Source organism: Numenius arquata, chromosome 6, assembly GCF_964106895.1.
Source record: "Numenius arquata chromosome 6, bNumArq3.hap1.1, whole genome shotgun sequence".
Lineage (NCBI taxonomy): Eukaryota > Metazoa > Chordata > Aves > Charadriiformes > Scolopacidae > Numenius > Numenius arquata.
The window spans coordinates 47,230,384-47,246,789 of record NC_133581.1 but is presented as its reverse complement, the minus strand read 5'-3'; the positions used below and the strand labels follow the sequence as shown (position 1 = coordinate 47,246,789).

Sequence of the window (16,406 nt, the reverse complement as noted above, 5' to 3'; positions counted from 1 at the left end):
CATTTCATTCAGTAGAGCATTGACCAAGCTTATTAGCCCTGGATACATAAGGGATTCTGAAAACAGGAGCAAGAACACCTAAACTGAGGTGTTCTTGGCAGTTGCTCCCACATCAGCTTCCCCCGTTATGTTGTGCCAGGACAGCTGTCTGTAGGGTCAAAGAGTGACCCAGGGCTAGGGCTTGATGAGTCTCAAAAACTAACCAAGCAGAAAGCCAGTGCTCCTGACTCAGTTCTCGTGCAGTCCCACAGAAGGTTACAGCAGCTAAACTGTGGTGCTGGCATAGGGTCAAGAACAGTCTAAACAGATAGTGCCACCAGGAGACACATACGTTACACCACTACCTATGTCTCATGTCCTCTTGATAGGGAATGAGGAACAAGGAGCCTAGAGATGCGGGAAGAGCAGTACCAGTTAGTAGAGCAACCAGTTAGTAGGGCAATGAGTCAGGAAGATAAAATGTAATCATGCAGGCTATTTTGCTCTCTTTTTATGTCCTCAAAGGAACTGTTGTTTCTCCGTGGTTCTACAAAACAATCTAGACAGGGAGCCAAGGGCTAACTAACCTTCCTCAGACTACTAGGTTGATGACCAAATCTTGTGACAGTTTGGGGGAATTATGGGAGTCCTCCCCCAGAAGCATACACACAGATGTGGCAGGGTAGGAAGGGGTTGCTCAAAAAAAAAAAAAAAAAACCACCACAACACAAAAAAACCTCTTCACAGCATGAGTGAGAGCAAGGAAGGAAATACAGGGCTCACCACAAAAATCTCCTCTGTCCTCTTACACTGCTCTGTACCCTTTGACAAGATAGAAACCTCCTTGAGAGCAAAGTGCTCCTGCTTAGTTTACCTGTTGCTTTGAGAAAGAAGTTATGCTTAGCAGAGTGTAGGACGAGAGTAGCCTTCTTGCTGGTGCCAGACAGTTTTAGGATTCAAAAAGAACCCTTCCAAAGCAGTCGGGGGAGAAGGACAGGCAATTTTTTGCCCCATTACCAATACAACTGCTGTACTGGATGAGAGCAAACCACATAGACCTGTTCACCCATAGAAGTCCCCTCCAGCGAGTCAGCTATGTAGCCAGACAAGCTGTCGTGGAAGGCAGATTCTACTACTGCTAAATAGCTGTTTAAAAATTTATACTCGGAGAAGCCTTCCTGTACCAGCAGGACAGATGTTGTGTTTCCTCCCTCTAAACAGGAATACAGCATGGTCAGAAAACCCTCTAAATGAGTACATGCCTGTGTGTAGCTGCAAATACAGGACGAGGGGCTTGTGTGAGATGTTTCTGCATGGGCTTCCTGACAGCTAAGATCTAGGTGGTGTTGTGCAAGATCTCATCAGCAGCACCCGACTAACTCACCTCTAAGCGTAGCCTAAGCTTACTCTTTCTTCACTGCTCACAGTATTCTTTTAGTAGCTCTTCCTTTCTCTCCTGCAGAATTGGGTGCAGGTGCCAAAAAGAAAAAAAAAAATACTACCCCCTTTAACTTATGGGTAGGAAACTAGAAATACAGTGACCTTTCATATTAACCTCATGTCCTGGGAGTATTTCAAGACACCCCATTAATTTTGCATTACTTTGGGAATTCTAGCATGTTTGTAGAGACCATACAAGAATTCCTAGAAAGAGGAAAGTATGTAAAAGCGCCAAATGACTCTATTGACATGTGGATGGAATTCATTGAAAAGAATCTGCAGGAGAAGAAGCAGAAAAGCTTTTACTAGATGACAGCAATCTTGCTATGCCAAACAGGTACTAACACAGCGGTATCTTCAATAGCCATAAACACACCAAACATGCTTGATCTTACTTGGAAGAGGCATACTTCCATCAACACAGAGCCCCAAATTTATCAGAGAGCAAAAAGAAATCTAAGAGCAGTGACAAGCAGCGCAAAGTGCCAGAATAAAATAGTCAGGTTTTCCGCAGCTCCAGCATCGGTTTTCAACCTGCAGTTGCTGGTTCTGCTGCCACTCTCCAGCCTAACTTCCAGCAGAAGCAAACTGTTACACGCAAGTTCCTACTGCAAAAGCCCCGGCTATTCACTGCACAGGCTGCCACTGGAGTGTCTCCGGGAGGTGCTACAGGTACCTGTATAGGGAGGTACAGTCCACAGCTAAGCCAAAAAGGATCTGTAGGCCTTTGGTCAACCTACAACCTGTTTAGCATCTTGACAGTAGCAAAAACTGGCCATGCACATTCCATGTGCCCCAGTAAGCAGTTCTTTTTCGTAGTTTGACTTCTTTCCAAGACAAAGACTAGCTCTTTAAAAGCACCCTGTAAGCAGGTACACCTGTTCCAATTTGTAATATTTGCCAGTGGAGCCAAGATCAGAGCAGCCAGTTAGGAGAGATCATGTGGGAACAGCCCCTGTCAGGCCCCAAGGTTGTCAAAACAGGGAAGAGCCAAACTAAGCAGAAGCAGCATGCACGGTATGCAGGAACCGCCTGCCACTGGAGGTGAGCTCAGCTCAGCTCTCACAGGCTGGGCTGGGGGGAGGTTCCTTCTTTTGCTCAGCCGGTGGAATTGCTGCAGTGTCTCAGCACCAGCTCCACCGTGGTCTGCTCCTACCTACAGCTTGTGTGAGCTCTTGCTTACCATACAACCCACGAGGGTGCTAGCGCAAAGAAAAGCTTTCTCTCATCCTTGTTTCTAGGTGTGTGTGTGTCTGTATATCTATATTTACACATGTGTATGCATTTGTGTATATACATCCACAAATAGTACATATTTTTGCTTGTACTTGGATAAAAAAGGTGTGCATTTGCAGCAGATAAAGCACCTCACACCAGAAAAAGTAAAATGCTCTGAGGCTTTCGTGTAGGCTCACTGTACAAGCAAGGTACTTACTTTATCTTGAAGCTCTCTCAAGAGAAATGAGAGAGGTTGTCCATGGAGGCTTCCAGACTGAGTTGTAAGAGGGGTGTTGATGTCAGCGTGTGCATCCACCCAGATCACACCAAGGTGTGGGCACTGCCTTGCGTGGCCACTGACAGAACCAAGTGCCAAGCTGGAAGTACAGTAGTAAAGTCTTTAGTCACCATTTCTTCTTCCCATACTCTAATCCTCACCTGCTCTGGCTCCAAATGATCTCTTTATAATCTAGTGTGCTCACTCATCAGTTCTGCCATTCACCCATTTTTGATTCCAGTCACGATACCTGCCCCCACAATTCATTCTTACATGCCCTACCTTCTTCGACCAATTCTCAGACCAAAGGTTAGTGAAAAAGAGGAGAAAGATTCACGTGTTATAGGATCTATTACAAAACAGTCTGCGTGCAGGTATTACAAACCCATCCGAAGAGTTTACACCCCGAGAGCTGAGGGGCAAAAGAGACACAACACATCACTAAACATTCAGCAATAAAAAAGCCGCAACAGTTCCTGAAAGGACCTGATCACACAGACTTTCCCAACAGGAAAACCTCATTTGTATGTCTGCAGAACAGCCAGGAACTAAGCAGTACTGTCTGAGAAGGTCAGAATTTTGTAGCTGTGTTCCACCCTGAAAGCCCCAGCAACAAAATCAAAATGCTGCTCCCCTATGGTATTGCCAGGAAATGACCCCAAGTTGTTCCCACCATCCCCTTATTTTGTAATTAAATTCTTATACCCCAAGTGTCAACCTGCAGCATGCACCACTACTTGCTTCTAGTTCAGCTCACCTGTGGTCGCCTCCTATAGTCACGCAGCTGTGTCCAGCAGCTACTGCTCTGCTCACAGCATCAGCCAGTACCTGGCTGGCTAAACCCACTGATCGCGGATATAAAATCAGGTTGTTGTACAGTTCATCATTGGGAACTTGAGTGAAATTCAAATCTCCAAAGTCGTACACTTGACATCCTGGAAACACAGCAGCAAAATAAGAAAGTGAGTTAAGTGCCCAGAGAAACGTTCAAAATACGGTCTCCTCAGAAAATCAGTTGGGCAAGTATGAAAGGGAGAACAGGAAGGGAATGCATTCATTTGCCTATTTGCATGCCCTTGCAAACAGTGTCACAACTTTACAGATTAGAAAGCTTAAGATTGTCATATCTCATACCTAAATTAAAGCGACAATACTACCATAGAAGGTCACCTAGAAAAACAGTTCAGTTTTTTTAATTTTTTCTTGGCAATTTTAACATGAAAAAGTACAGTTTGTATTGTCATCTTCTTTCCCAATTGGACCGATTGTACACAGCCTTAAATAAGCTCAGTTGCCCAAAGATGCCTAGGACTACACATTTTGCTAATGATACCCGAGTCCTAACAGTTATTTTCCATTTTCAAACCCCACAAGAATCCAGGCACAGAAGTGCCAAGTTGCCAATAATGGAAGGTTTCTTACAGTGCTTGCAGGCAACTATGGAGGATGCACTAGTGTTTTGTAAGGGAACCTGTCCATTTTCTCAACACAAGATATTGTAGAAGGCATTTTAATTCTGAGGCTTTGATCCCAACCCTCTTTGAGATCCTATCATTGCCAGTTACAACTGAACCGGCTGTTGAAGCCTGACAACATTCTGGGTCTAAAACTCAGCCTTTCCTGAAATGTATTTCTGTCTAATTACCCTGAAAAGAAGTCACTTCACAGACTAGGAAACAAGGGAACATTTTTGAGTGTTGTTTACCCTCCTCCACCCAACTGGGAGCATATTTATTGTCTGCATTTAAAGTTTTTAATTCTCATTCATACACATTATAGAGCTTATCCGTAGAAGCTGTGCTGTCCGATACCACTTGTTTTCTTAACAATCATTTAGATACCAAAATTTTTAACAGTATTTCACAGGCCAGAGCCTCTCAGCTTCAGATAGGCCTTCGCTGCAGGCACCGATGAGGACTGTAAAGGCCCCAAGGGATTTGCAGCTACACCAGTAGTGGCTTAACAAGTCAAGACCACCCTGAATACTAGTCATGCCTGTCCCATTTGTCCCTCAGAATCACTAGTGTGTTTGCAGTTCAAAGCATCCAGGCTACAGCTTGGCATTTTGCCTTTAGCCATCCTGTGCCTAACACGGCAATTTGAAAAATTAAAGGCAAGCAAATCAACATGAAGAAACAGCCCACTTAGAGCTCTGGGTTTCCTGCTTAATTTCCATTAAGCCACTAGTCTAATGCCTAGGAAACGGGGTCTGTGAATTTGCTTAGTGGAAACAACATAAAAGTAGCATTGAGAAAAACATGACATTATTATAATTTCAAAAGAAGTTTTGACTGGTGAAAATAATGAAGGGAAAATGGTTGAGTCACTTGGGAGAATTAGATGGCTGGGCCTATTGGCAAGCATACTTTTTGTAGCAGGGACATAGATGGATATATGTCAGGCTATTTGCTAGGAGAGGACATGTCAAGCTGAGCACAGCTACTTGATAAAGGATTAAACATACTCTCGGCCACTCTGAGAGAAAAACATCTCATCTGCAGAGACTTAAAGCAGCGAGCAGAACCAGGACATACTACTCCCTGGTTTTCAAAAGGCAACACAGGCACACAACAGCATTTCTCCCCCCACCACCGCCGCCTTAGGCAATGCCTGATTAGCCAGCAGTATGGCGGCTCTGGAATTTTAAGCCCATTTTGTTGAGATTTGAATGTGCTATCTCATCTCCCTTGTGACCACTACATTTTTTCCCCTCTGTTTCATTCCGATTCTGTGCAAAATCGGAAGAGAGTTAGGAGTTTTGAAAGATGTCCAATGAATGTCAAAAATCTGTTATTTTTATTTGTGTCTTCCTGCCAGGCTCCTGCTCACACACAGGCATGCTGCTGCACATGAGTATTTCAAGGTTTGATCAAAGTACACGAGTGTGCCCGAGAGACAAGTTTTGGTAGTAAGACTTAAGACGTTGCATCATTCAGTAGGTGTCAAGGGCTTTTGGAGACACCGTACAAGTTAATAATACCCTTGATCTAATACCGCTGACATCTGTGAGAAGTAAATCTGCAGTTGGGTGCTGTGTTCTACGATTTACACATTGCAGAACAGCACATTACACAGAAGAAATGACTGCTACATGTCTTGTTCTCTCTTACAGGACATACAGCCACAATACATTATTTTTACCCATTAAAGGATGAAAAAGAATGAAAGGAAATTGTATCTTGGGGGCACCTTTCAGCCAGAAATTAATAAATTAGCTTGAAATAGTTTGTACAGTAGGCCTTTCCTAGATCAACTTCTTTTACGCATAGTGGGTTAGGGAAAGGTCACATAGGCATTCCACCAGCAGACCTGGGGATGGAAGGTGGTCATTTCTTCAGCCTGCACAGCCAGAACCAGAGCTTCAGCTATATCTGGTAAAGGAAATCAGCATTTTTCATAATTAGTAGCCTAACTTAGGGAAAAAAGGTAGAAATACAAATTCAGAACACTTTTAAGAAAATAAAGTTTCCTGCATGCCTTTTCAAATAAGCTATTGATGTAGCACTCGGGCTCAAACCAATGATGCTTATAACTGGAACATAAGATGCCCTTTAGCAAGGTATATGACAATGGGAAAGTTCACTTCCTACCATCTTAAGCAAAATACAGTCCATTTAGTCAGTACCCACAGTAGGCAGCAGTTACTATAGTAAGTCATTTCCCTGCACAGATTTAGAGAAAATTTTCTTCTATAGAAAGCAGGCAGCTCTTAAGTTTGGGGGCATTTAACTGGAAAACAGCTGGGCAGCAGCCGGGAAAGCCTCCCTCCCATCCTCTTCTACTGGGATACTGCACCAGAGCCAGAAGCAGCAATCAGAGCAGGAGACAGCTTTCAAAACCCAGGCTATCTGCTGACAGTGCCCAATGGGACTGTAACAATTATAACAGCTCTCCTAGGCAGCAGACAGGAATTGGAACAAAAGCACGTGGAACACGAGATAGAAGTGATCTCCTGACATTGCCTGTTTACACTGGATATTTGTGAACTAGAGGTTAAAAAAAAAATTCCTAAATTAATGGGAAAATTAAATCTTTCCTCTTCCAGGTTTCTAAACCCTACTGAACTACTTTCAAAGTAATCTGGAAATCCCACTGGTATTAGATTTTACTTCATACTATGTGTTATATAAAACTGCTCACATGACAGCATCACTCCTGCAAACTGTTTTCTCAGATTACAGCCCATTTGGTGAATTACCACAGACGCAGAAAGGCTTTTCAGGAAGCAATGAGTATTATCAATAGTGTTTATAGATAAACTTAACATTTTCCTTCCTGTGAACAAAACAAAGGGCTACAAGCTGTTATCATCCTTCTTTTCAGTATAAGCTCATTGGCTTATGGTACGGACTTTGTAATTCTTTCTCAGAGATACTGTCAAAGTGTTGCACAACAGCAAACAAATGACTCAATTCATTATGACCAGTGCATTCTGGAGCCTATTTTAAGGTAGTTTTAACCCTCCAGAATTACTCAGGGTGTATGTAAAAATATATATAAATGAATTGCGTACATTTGTTTTACATGAGTATGAAATTAGGCTAGCAAGGTTCCCGCTACAAGACACAGACTTCACCAGCTTTGTTTAATCATAAGCTTCTTGCCTGGAAGTTTGTTACCCTGTGTCTAACTCTCTTTAAGCTGAATATGTATCTGCTGTAAGAAGTCTCCTACCACATATAGACATTTGATTGCTCAATATGTTTCTGCAACCTCTAAAATTTCACTTCTTAAAAGACAAGTTCATGTACCTGCCTTTTGGCGTCTTGAAAGGTCTGGTTTAAGACAAAGTTTCTGGACCCATACCTATTCAAAAGGCTTCATAGAATTACAGAATGGTTTGGGTTGGAAAGGACCTTAAAGATCGTCTAGTTCCCCCATGGGCAGGGACACCTCCCACTAGACCAGGTTGCTCAAAGCCCCAACCAACCTGGCCTTGAACACTTCCAGGGATGGGGGTTCTACAACTTCTCTGGGCAACCTGTTCCAGTGTCTCACCACCCTCACAGTAAAGAATTTCTTCCCAATATCTAATCTAAATCTACCTTCTCTCAGTTAAAGCCATTACCCCTTGTCCTGTTGTTATACTCCCTGATAACAGTCCTGAGCAGCAGTCCTGCAGTCCTGAGTAGCATTCTCTGAGCAATCCTGCTTCAACAGGGGAGTTGGACTAGATGATCTATACGGTCCCTTCCAACTCTAAAAAAATTCAGTGAAATTCAGTGAAATAAAGAGTCCTTCCCCATCTTTCCTGTAGGCCCCCTTTATGTACTGGAATGCTGCTGTAGGGTCATACAACAGCAACAAGCAAACCCAATTCTAATTGCTACCCCAAGTCTGTGGTCCCAAGTTGTCCCTTGCATAAAATAAGAAATATTTTTTTCTGACCCCATATCAAGCAGCCACCTCATTTCCTTTTGATAACTGTTTATAACTTTAATCTCTTATGAAATCCAGTGCACTTGACCTGAAGAGGTCTCCAAAAACGTCAGTATCAGGTGTTGGGAAACATTTGTACTGTGACTTGCATCAGAGAGGAGACAAGGGTGCAGCAGTCTGCCACTCCACCAGCAAACCCTGCACAAGTTCTAATTCCCTTCAAATAAGCTTAACCCAGAAACAGCGCCCAATAGCAAGAACACAAGTAGGCACTTAGAGCCATAGGGAGTCATAATACCAAAACATCTCTCCTCAACAACAAGCACCTTGTGCTTTAGATTGCTACAGAAGTATTTATTATATTGGTTAACCCAGATAGGCAACACTTGAGAGGAAGGAAGAGCAGAATACATTGAAGATTATTGAGGTTCTCTCCCTTTCCCTTTGACTAACATCAGACCAGCTCACTTCTTCATATTCAAATGAAAAATCTGATTTTTGGGGTGTTTGGTTGTTTGGTTTTTTTGTGTGTGTGGTTTTTTTGTTTGGTTTTTTTTTTTTTTTTAATCTGACTTCAGTGCCTCATTCCCTGCTTTTCAGCAGGTAGTTTTACAACAAAAGTTTCCACTTTCCATCCAAAAATAATCTTCTGTACCGTACTCACATAAGCACATACCTGCCATAGGAATCTTGGTCTTGTGAGTCCACAATGAGAGACAGGATTAAAGTTTCAAATGAGAAATTAACTGATTCCGTCCACCATAAAGCAGATCAAAACTCAACTCATTACCTAAATGTTCCTTCTGTCATCTGCCCCTCCCCAGTAACACCCCTCCAACACCATGGTTAAAAAAAAAAAACAAAAAACAAACCAAACCAGTATGTGATCTGAACTTACTCTGATCCAGAGATAATGGGTACAGAAATATAAAGGTTGAAGGGCATCACCATAAACCCAAAGAAATACAAAGCTCCAAGAGGTCTGTTCTTTGGTCCTTGAATCTAATCTCTCTTTATTGAAAGATTACGAAGAAATAATCAATTCAGGTTTCCTGATCTGCATAGCTTAATTTTTTCGGTTTATTTAAATGAAACTGATACAAGGAACAATTACAATTAAAGCACCAAGTGAACTTTACCCCAAATTAACAAAGTTTCTTTTAAAGCCAACTTCATGCAACTTGGAATATGCGCTGGCCAAATGGTAGAGGAAAAAACAAACAAACATCAAATCAATGACTGACACAAAGCTTTTCATTCCAAAGCAAAAACACCCACATGTTGTCCTCCATCAGCAGGGGGAAGGGAAGAGAATCGGAACTGACCTACTGCAAGGAATGCTCCAACTCCATGTACTTTCACTGTAGGCATTTTTCTAGTAACTTCTAAGGCTAATTGTAATCATGCAAGTATTCAAAAGGATAAGCTGTAACTGCTCTCAGAGCACACTCCCCCACTTCTAGGAAGTTAGCCTCCCGTGTGCAAGTGGAGCTAGCCAATGAGATGTGTTGTGAAAAAGCAACCTACAGAGTGCCTCAGTGGAGGCCTCCCCAAAACAGCTCCCCTTCAAAGCCTCAGCAGGGCTCCTTCTGCCTGGTTATCAGTCTGCTCCTGGCTGCCTTCCTTCACCGAGCAGAGCAGCACCTCCCCTTGATGCATTCTGACAACTGGCAGAAGTTCAAAGACTTGCCGCAAATGCCAGTTACAACCAGTCCATTTGACTGCTTTGATTTTTGTCAAACCACTGGTCTTTAGAGCCAACCAATCATGGCTAATTGGCATTTGAGAGGTAAACAAGAATAACAGAGTCTCTTGGATCTCTATCTCTTTATAAATAAAAAGAGGTCATTTATTCTAGTTCTGGAAATAAGCTGCAGCACTACATAAGTATGTTTTACTGATTTTATCAAAGGTGCTTGTGCATGATTTGTCAAAGGGGAAGAAAGGGAAAAGAAGAGGACTGCAATTTACCTGTTCTGTCTCAGGGAAAAAAAAAAGGTGGGGGTGTGTGCACATAGGTAAAAAAATGAGCATTCCCCTTTCTGCTTTGTAGGGCTGAAGACTTTGCTGTTAGTCTAACAACCTTATGCTATATCCTGATTTTTTCCTGAGAGTGTTCCTATCAAATTAATAAACTTAGCTTTGACAGTACTGACAAATGTCATCAGAAAGAACCCATGAACAGCAGCATTTCTCATCTCAACAACGCAGAGATTTAACTAAACATGCTGCTTACAATGTTACTGAAAATTTTGTCTCCCATTTCAACTTTATCAACAGCAAAAAACATGAGGGAAGAGATTAAAAAAAAAAAGACAGATCTTTATGTTATCTATACAATAATGTAGACTTTTTTTTTTTGGATTCTACAGATTAGAGATATTTGGCTGGCTTTACTAAACTAGAAAGTCTTAAAAAGTTTAAAATACTGAGCTTCGAGGAGAAACAATTGAGGTAAGAGCTAGTGCAAAGCTAAACTAGATTCTAACTCAAGAATACTGAATTCCTGATAGATCTTGTTTCTATCATAAATGGATCTTTGTTTAACTACAGTCTGTAAATCCAATCTTAATTCAAGTATAGTGCAAATAATGGTATCGTTTATCAAAGTCTTCAGGGATATAGGCAACTCTTTAAAAACATACTTACTGGATGAGCTGATGAAAATTATTTTCCCAACACTGCAGCTGTAACTCTTGCCAGTCCACATCTGCTGAACCTCAGCACCAGTACTTCATTATGCATATCTTGGTGCATAATTGAAAGACTATTTATCTTCCTCTTAAACTCTTCACCCAAGAAGATTTAGGTGGAAAAAGAGGAGATATATGTAGAAGTAGCTGCTTCATGATTTATTGTTAAGACTGACCATATAAGCAATGTCAGCGAGATAGCAAAGTTGAACTGCTGTTTTTTGGCAGCACGTCAGTAGGAGCCCAGTAGGTTTAGGCAAAGCAACAGCGTATCTCCCTTCACATGGGGATTAGCAGATCCATTCCTCTTTTAGAGGAGGTTATTCCTTTCTGAGTCACTATAATGACCTCCTGAATCCTATTACAAAATAATAGTAATAAAATGGTCATTCTCTTTGAGAAACCTAGCTCTATTTCTGTCTGTAAGCCACGTGTCTCTGCAGTCCACTAACTTGCTAAACCAGCAACTCAGATCCTAACTTTGTTCATCAATTCTAGAGTAATCCAAACCCAAGTTTGACTAAACTCACAGCAACTCAGCCACATCCAGCTCTAACTAAAGAGAAAAAAAAAAAGAAGACATCAACAACAGTCAGCATACAAGAATAAATACTTGGGAAGAAGTTTTATACTAAAGTTGTTCCCAGATTACAATAGCAGAGGTGCTCCAAGTCACCTCAAGGGCTATAGTAATTAACACAACAGCTATCTATTAGTTATAAAAATCTGAGAATGGTCCTTCTCTCCTTGAAGTAAGAGGACTAGGCAATGCTCTGGATTTAAATTTGATCAGATTCTCTGCTTAACCTGCAGCAAACAGGAGAGGTCCAAGAAATTCTCACTTTAAAGAGCTTCATACTTTGTATCTTTTATAGCTTAGGTCAAGTACATCCATCACCTACCTTCCCCACTCCTTCCCACCAAAAATCCAACAGCCTCCACATATTATACCCACCTCTTTTTACTGCCAGAACACCACAGCCCTGCGAGCTTTGTACCTTCACCTTCCCCGTGCCAGGGAGTTCACGGTCTCTATTTTCATATCACACTTTTACTTCTTTGGCAAGATAGAAAAGTTCGTTAAGATGTTAATATTTTAGTTTCCCTTAGGTGAAAAAGCAAAGCCAAAAGACAAACATCACCAAGGTGAATAAAAAGCCCCACAGGCTTAGACAGTTACATTTTAAATTATCCCTGCTACACACCCACTGGTTTTGGCTTGGGAGCTGGACTCCGGCTACATTAACTCTCCTCCTGAGAGCTACACCTTGAGCTACTACCAACATATAACAGTGTTCTCTCTGCTTCTAACAAGGGGGATGAAAGTCATGTTAGTGGCTCAGATTCATCTCTGGCAGTCTGGTACAGACCTGTGATACCATCTGCCTCTGAGCTCCCTCCTCATATTTCAGCCTAAGCATAAACAAGCTGTTCATAGGCTGCCATCATTTTAGGCAGCCAAAAATTTATCATACCACGTAGGCATAGTCACAGTATCTTTCAAGAGAGGGACCCCCCCCCAAAAAATAGAAAATGGAGTAACAGCTCAAGACACCAAGACTATGGAAGAAGAGAAATTAGCATAGGGTGAAAGGAACAATAAAATTCCCTCCCAAAGATACCAGCCAGTGAAAGCAAAATGCAAAACAGTGCAAAAAGGAGGAAACAAAGGTCTAGTGTTCTCACTTACTCTGATGTGGCATGAGCACCATCAATGGAAGTCATTAAATCACTATACAAACATATGAAAAGCCATGTGTGTGTTTGTTATTCAAAGTAACAAAGTATATGCACATAAACTAAAACAAACAAACAAATGCAGTGCATGCATCTTACTACTTGAATGCTACTACCTCCTTTAGAGGAGACTTCAGAGCTTCTTCATTTTATGCAGGTCAAATTGACTTTTACTATATGAATGGAAAAATGAATAAATCAAACTTTACAATTTCAGGCAAACGGAAGAATCTGATCACCAGAAATCTCTTCCACTTGAAACAAGTGAGGGCAATTTTATTTGAGAGTTACTGTTAATACAGAGTTTTCATTACAGGAACACTGCCTCTTTTCCCCATCTATACACTCCTTAGACTGCCCAGAATCCACCTTCACTCTTCTCCTGGGAAGCATCATTCCACAGCTAGCCCCATGCCTGGTTCCTAGCTTGTAATGACAAGGAAAATCACGGTTATAGCACTCCCTTACATCCCAGTGGGGAGTGGGGACAGGCAACAACAACAACAAACACTCACACACAGAGACACTGTGGACACTAATGCTTCAGAAGTAGCCGATAGAGATAGAACAGAAGCCCTATATAGATAAATGTTATTTCCTTTAAAGGAGACAGCTGGTCTACTACAGTGTTATTTACCTGCTCCTGGAAAACAAACAATCTAGGTCCCATGAAAACTATTGATTCTTTTAACATAACGGATAAACAGAATATCCAACTTAATAATGAGAATAATACTGTTGCTCTGTTGCCTTCTTCAGTGTATGAGAAGAACATTCATAGTGTTAGAAAGCAACTGAAGTTTTACTGTCAGGTCAGCGTACCACAGGATCCAAGCAGTGGCACTATTATCACATTACAGGCAAAGCTATCCTGCCAGCTCAGGGAAGAAAAATAGACAGTCCATACACAAAGCCAATAATTTGTTAAGTTTCCATGAATAACAGATGTACCCAATAGAAATGGCTACATGGCAGTTTCCACCTCGATCTACCACCCTACCCTCAAGCAAATTGTCTTTGCAAGACAAACAACTCCTCTGTGTATGCTGGTGACTGTCATTGTTCCAGGATGTGCCCTCACAGCAGACCCTGTTACAATCCATTTGCCATCTGAACCTGTTCATAAGAGCTGCAGAGATTTAAGCAGCAACAAAGATCAACACCAACCAAAAAAACCCCACCCTACCCTAGTGGAAGAATATGTCAGCAACAGGAAACTGAAATTGCAAAGCCTTTATAAATTGTAAGGCAACAACAAGAAAATATCTCCATGTGCATTATTGATTAATGAGTTAGGAATCCCTAACCAACTAAACAGTGAAAGTATTTTTTACCTTCTGCTTATTTTTTAATTTAGCTTGCCTCATTTCTATCCCCACAACTTTTTGTTACTGGAATTCAGAAAGGGCTTGTATCCTCCTTTCTAGCTACCTTCTCTAAGTTCCTATAGAAGAAAGCTTGTGTCATGCAAATGAGTTTTTTTTCTCTGTTGGTTTGTTGGGTTTTTCCTCCCCACAAGAATTCTTACACAATGGAAATATGAGATCTGAACTACTTGAAAGAGAACCCCATCCTTCCAGTATAGGATTGCCACCTATATAAAGGTAAACTGCTGCCTACAGTCTTGTCTTTGACATATCCTCCTGTCAAATCTGGTAACTTACTAGTTTAAAATAAACTCTAAACACAGTATCATCCAGACCTGCTTTTATTCCAGTATATAAGACCTCTCTTAGACACCCTTCTCTATGTTCATGGAGGTTATAGATCATGTCACTAGAATTCCAATACTACCAAGGATGTAACACATCTCAACTTTGCACAAAACAAGACAGGAAATAATGTCTACTCATTTGATTGCAAACTGGGACTTTTCAGCTTGCGAAACCTTCCACTGTGTTCATAGAGGTTACAGATCATGCTCGCCAGAATTCAAGTAATCCCAAGGATGGCATACAACTCAACTTATCACAAAACAAGACAGGAAGAGAATGTCTACTCATTTGATTGCAAGCTGGGACTTTTCAGCTTATGAATCATAAGATATGCAGGTTAAGCCTGCACAGAACAAGACCTCTTTAAAACATAAGCTATTATAATTCAGCGTAAATTTGCTAGAGGCTTATTTCCTCTGCACGCACTCCACTAACACTAATCACACAGATAACGTAGTTCTTCCTGTAGTCCATTCCTGCAATCTATCCCCATCATACAGTTTTCCATAACACTTTTTAGATTAAAGATTCCCCGAGACAAAATTCAGCTTTACAAGTTTATATCCCTCATGTCCTGTTTCTAATAATTGTGATGCAGTTCTCAGCTTGCAAAAGCAATAGATGCAAGAAGCTGAAACACAAATAAGCGCGTGGATTTGCTTAAGTAACAGTAGCGGTAACAGGGAAGAGACCAGAAACTTTCCATTCACAAAGTGCTATTTGCAAGTGTTTTCAAAGCAAAGCTTCTGACAAGACCTCATACACAAGTCTAAGGATTTTTCCAGAAAGTTCTAAGTTTCATAACTTGAAAGCACACACGCATTTTAGGAACAAGGTAAGTAGATGATAACGAATATGGAAAAAGAAAACATACGATGTGACAAATCGAGGAACATAGTATTATCGGACCGGATACACTGAGTGCATCCAATGTTTTAAACGGCCTCACGTTTCCCTAGCTTTTCTGGAGTCCGCATGGGAACAGCACACACGCAATACGCCAATAAAGCGCACAATGTGCCAACACAGAAGATACTCGGGTACAGCCGCTGGTTCCGGGAAGCCGGAGGTGGCCGCGGTGGACGAGCCGGCAGACCCGGCCCCTCTTTGTTCCGGGGAGCCCCACGAGGCCCCCGGTGCGGCCCGCCGCTCTTTCGGCTCTCTCACGGCACGCACGACCTGCTATGCGACAAGTCACCCTTTCCGATACCGCAGAGCCGCGGCGAGCATCGCCTCCCCCCGGACTCTGGCGGCTGAGGGGCATTTTGCCTTTCGTGATTCACTGGCAGGGAACCGCTTCCACCCCCACCCCCCGGGCTCGCAGCGGGCGGCTGAGTCACGCCTCGCCCAAACGAGCCGCCAAAAGGATGCCCAGCTGCAGGGGAGGGGGAAGATGAGGGCAGCCCCGCCGGTCCGTTCCCCCCCCCGCCCCGCCGGCGAAGCCCCCCGACGCCACGCCGTGCCTCACCGAGCCCGGCCAGCCGCTCCACCAGCCCCGCGGCGCGGAGGGTAGCGGGGCCGTGGTCCACTCCCCGCCGTTTCTGCGAGACAAAGAGAAGGGGGAGATGCGTTAGCCGGAGCTGCTCGCGGCCAGGTACGCCAGCCACGCCGAGGGAAGGGGAGGGGAGCCCAGCCGAGCGGCCACGGCACCCGCCTGTCCCCCCCCCCACCCTTCCGCCCCTCCCGGCCCGGCCGCGCTGCCCACCTGCCCCCTGGAGAGCGGGGCTCCCACCAGCGCCACGGAGTGCGCCGCCTGCTTAGGCAACTGGATCCCCGCGTCCGCCTGCTTGCGGAGGAGCCGGGCGAAGCTGCTGCGCAGAGCCATGATGCAGTTGCCGCGGAGTCGCCGAACGATGCCGGCCGCCGCCGCCCCGCTCCTCTTAACCAGCTCCAGCCCCGCCGCTCCCCGCCTCCCGCCCCTCACACGCCCGCGCCGCCCGGCCAACGGCACCGCGAGCGCCCGGAGGT

At 43.2% G+C, this 16,406-nt stretch overlaps 1 protein-coding gene across 1 annotated transcript in view; it reads right to left on the bottom strand.

The window, feature by feature from the left end:
- Nucleotides 1–16,406, bottom strand: part of ARG2 (arginase 2) — a 20,807-nt gene extending 4,401 nt beyond the window's left edge. Inside the window, exons 1-4 of the mRNA XM_074148630.1 lie at nucleotides 16,144–16,406; nucleotides 15,907–15,979; nucleotides 3,672–3,849; nucleotides 2,855–3,014 (exon numbers count right to left, since the gene is read on the bottom strand). Of these exons, the coding sequence (XP_074004731.1) occupies nucleotides 2,855–3,014; nucleotides 3,672–3,849; nucleotides 15,907–15,979; nucleotides 16,144–16,263 (531 nt within the window). The 5' untranslated portion in view covers nucleotides 16,264–16,406. The remainder of the gene's footprint in view (nucleotides 1–2,854; nucleotides 3,015–3,671; nucleotides 3,850–15,906; nucleotides 15,980–16,143) is intronic.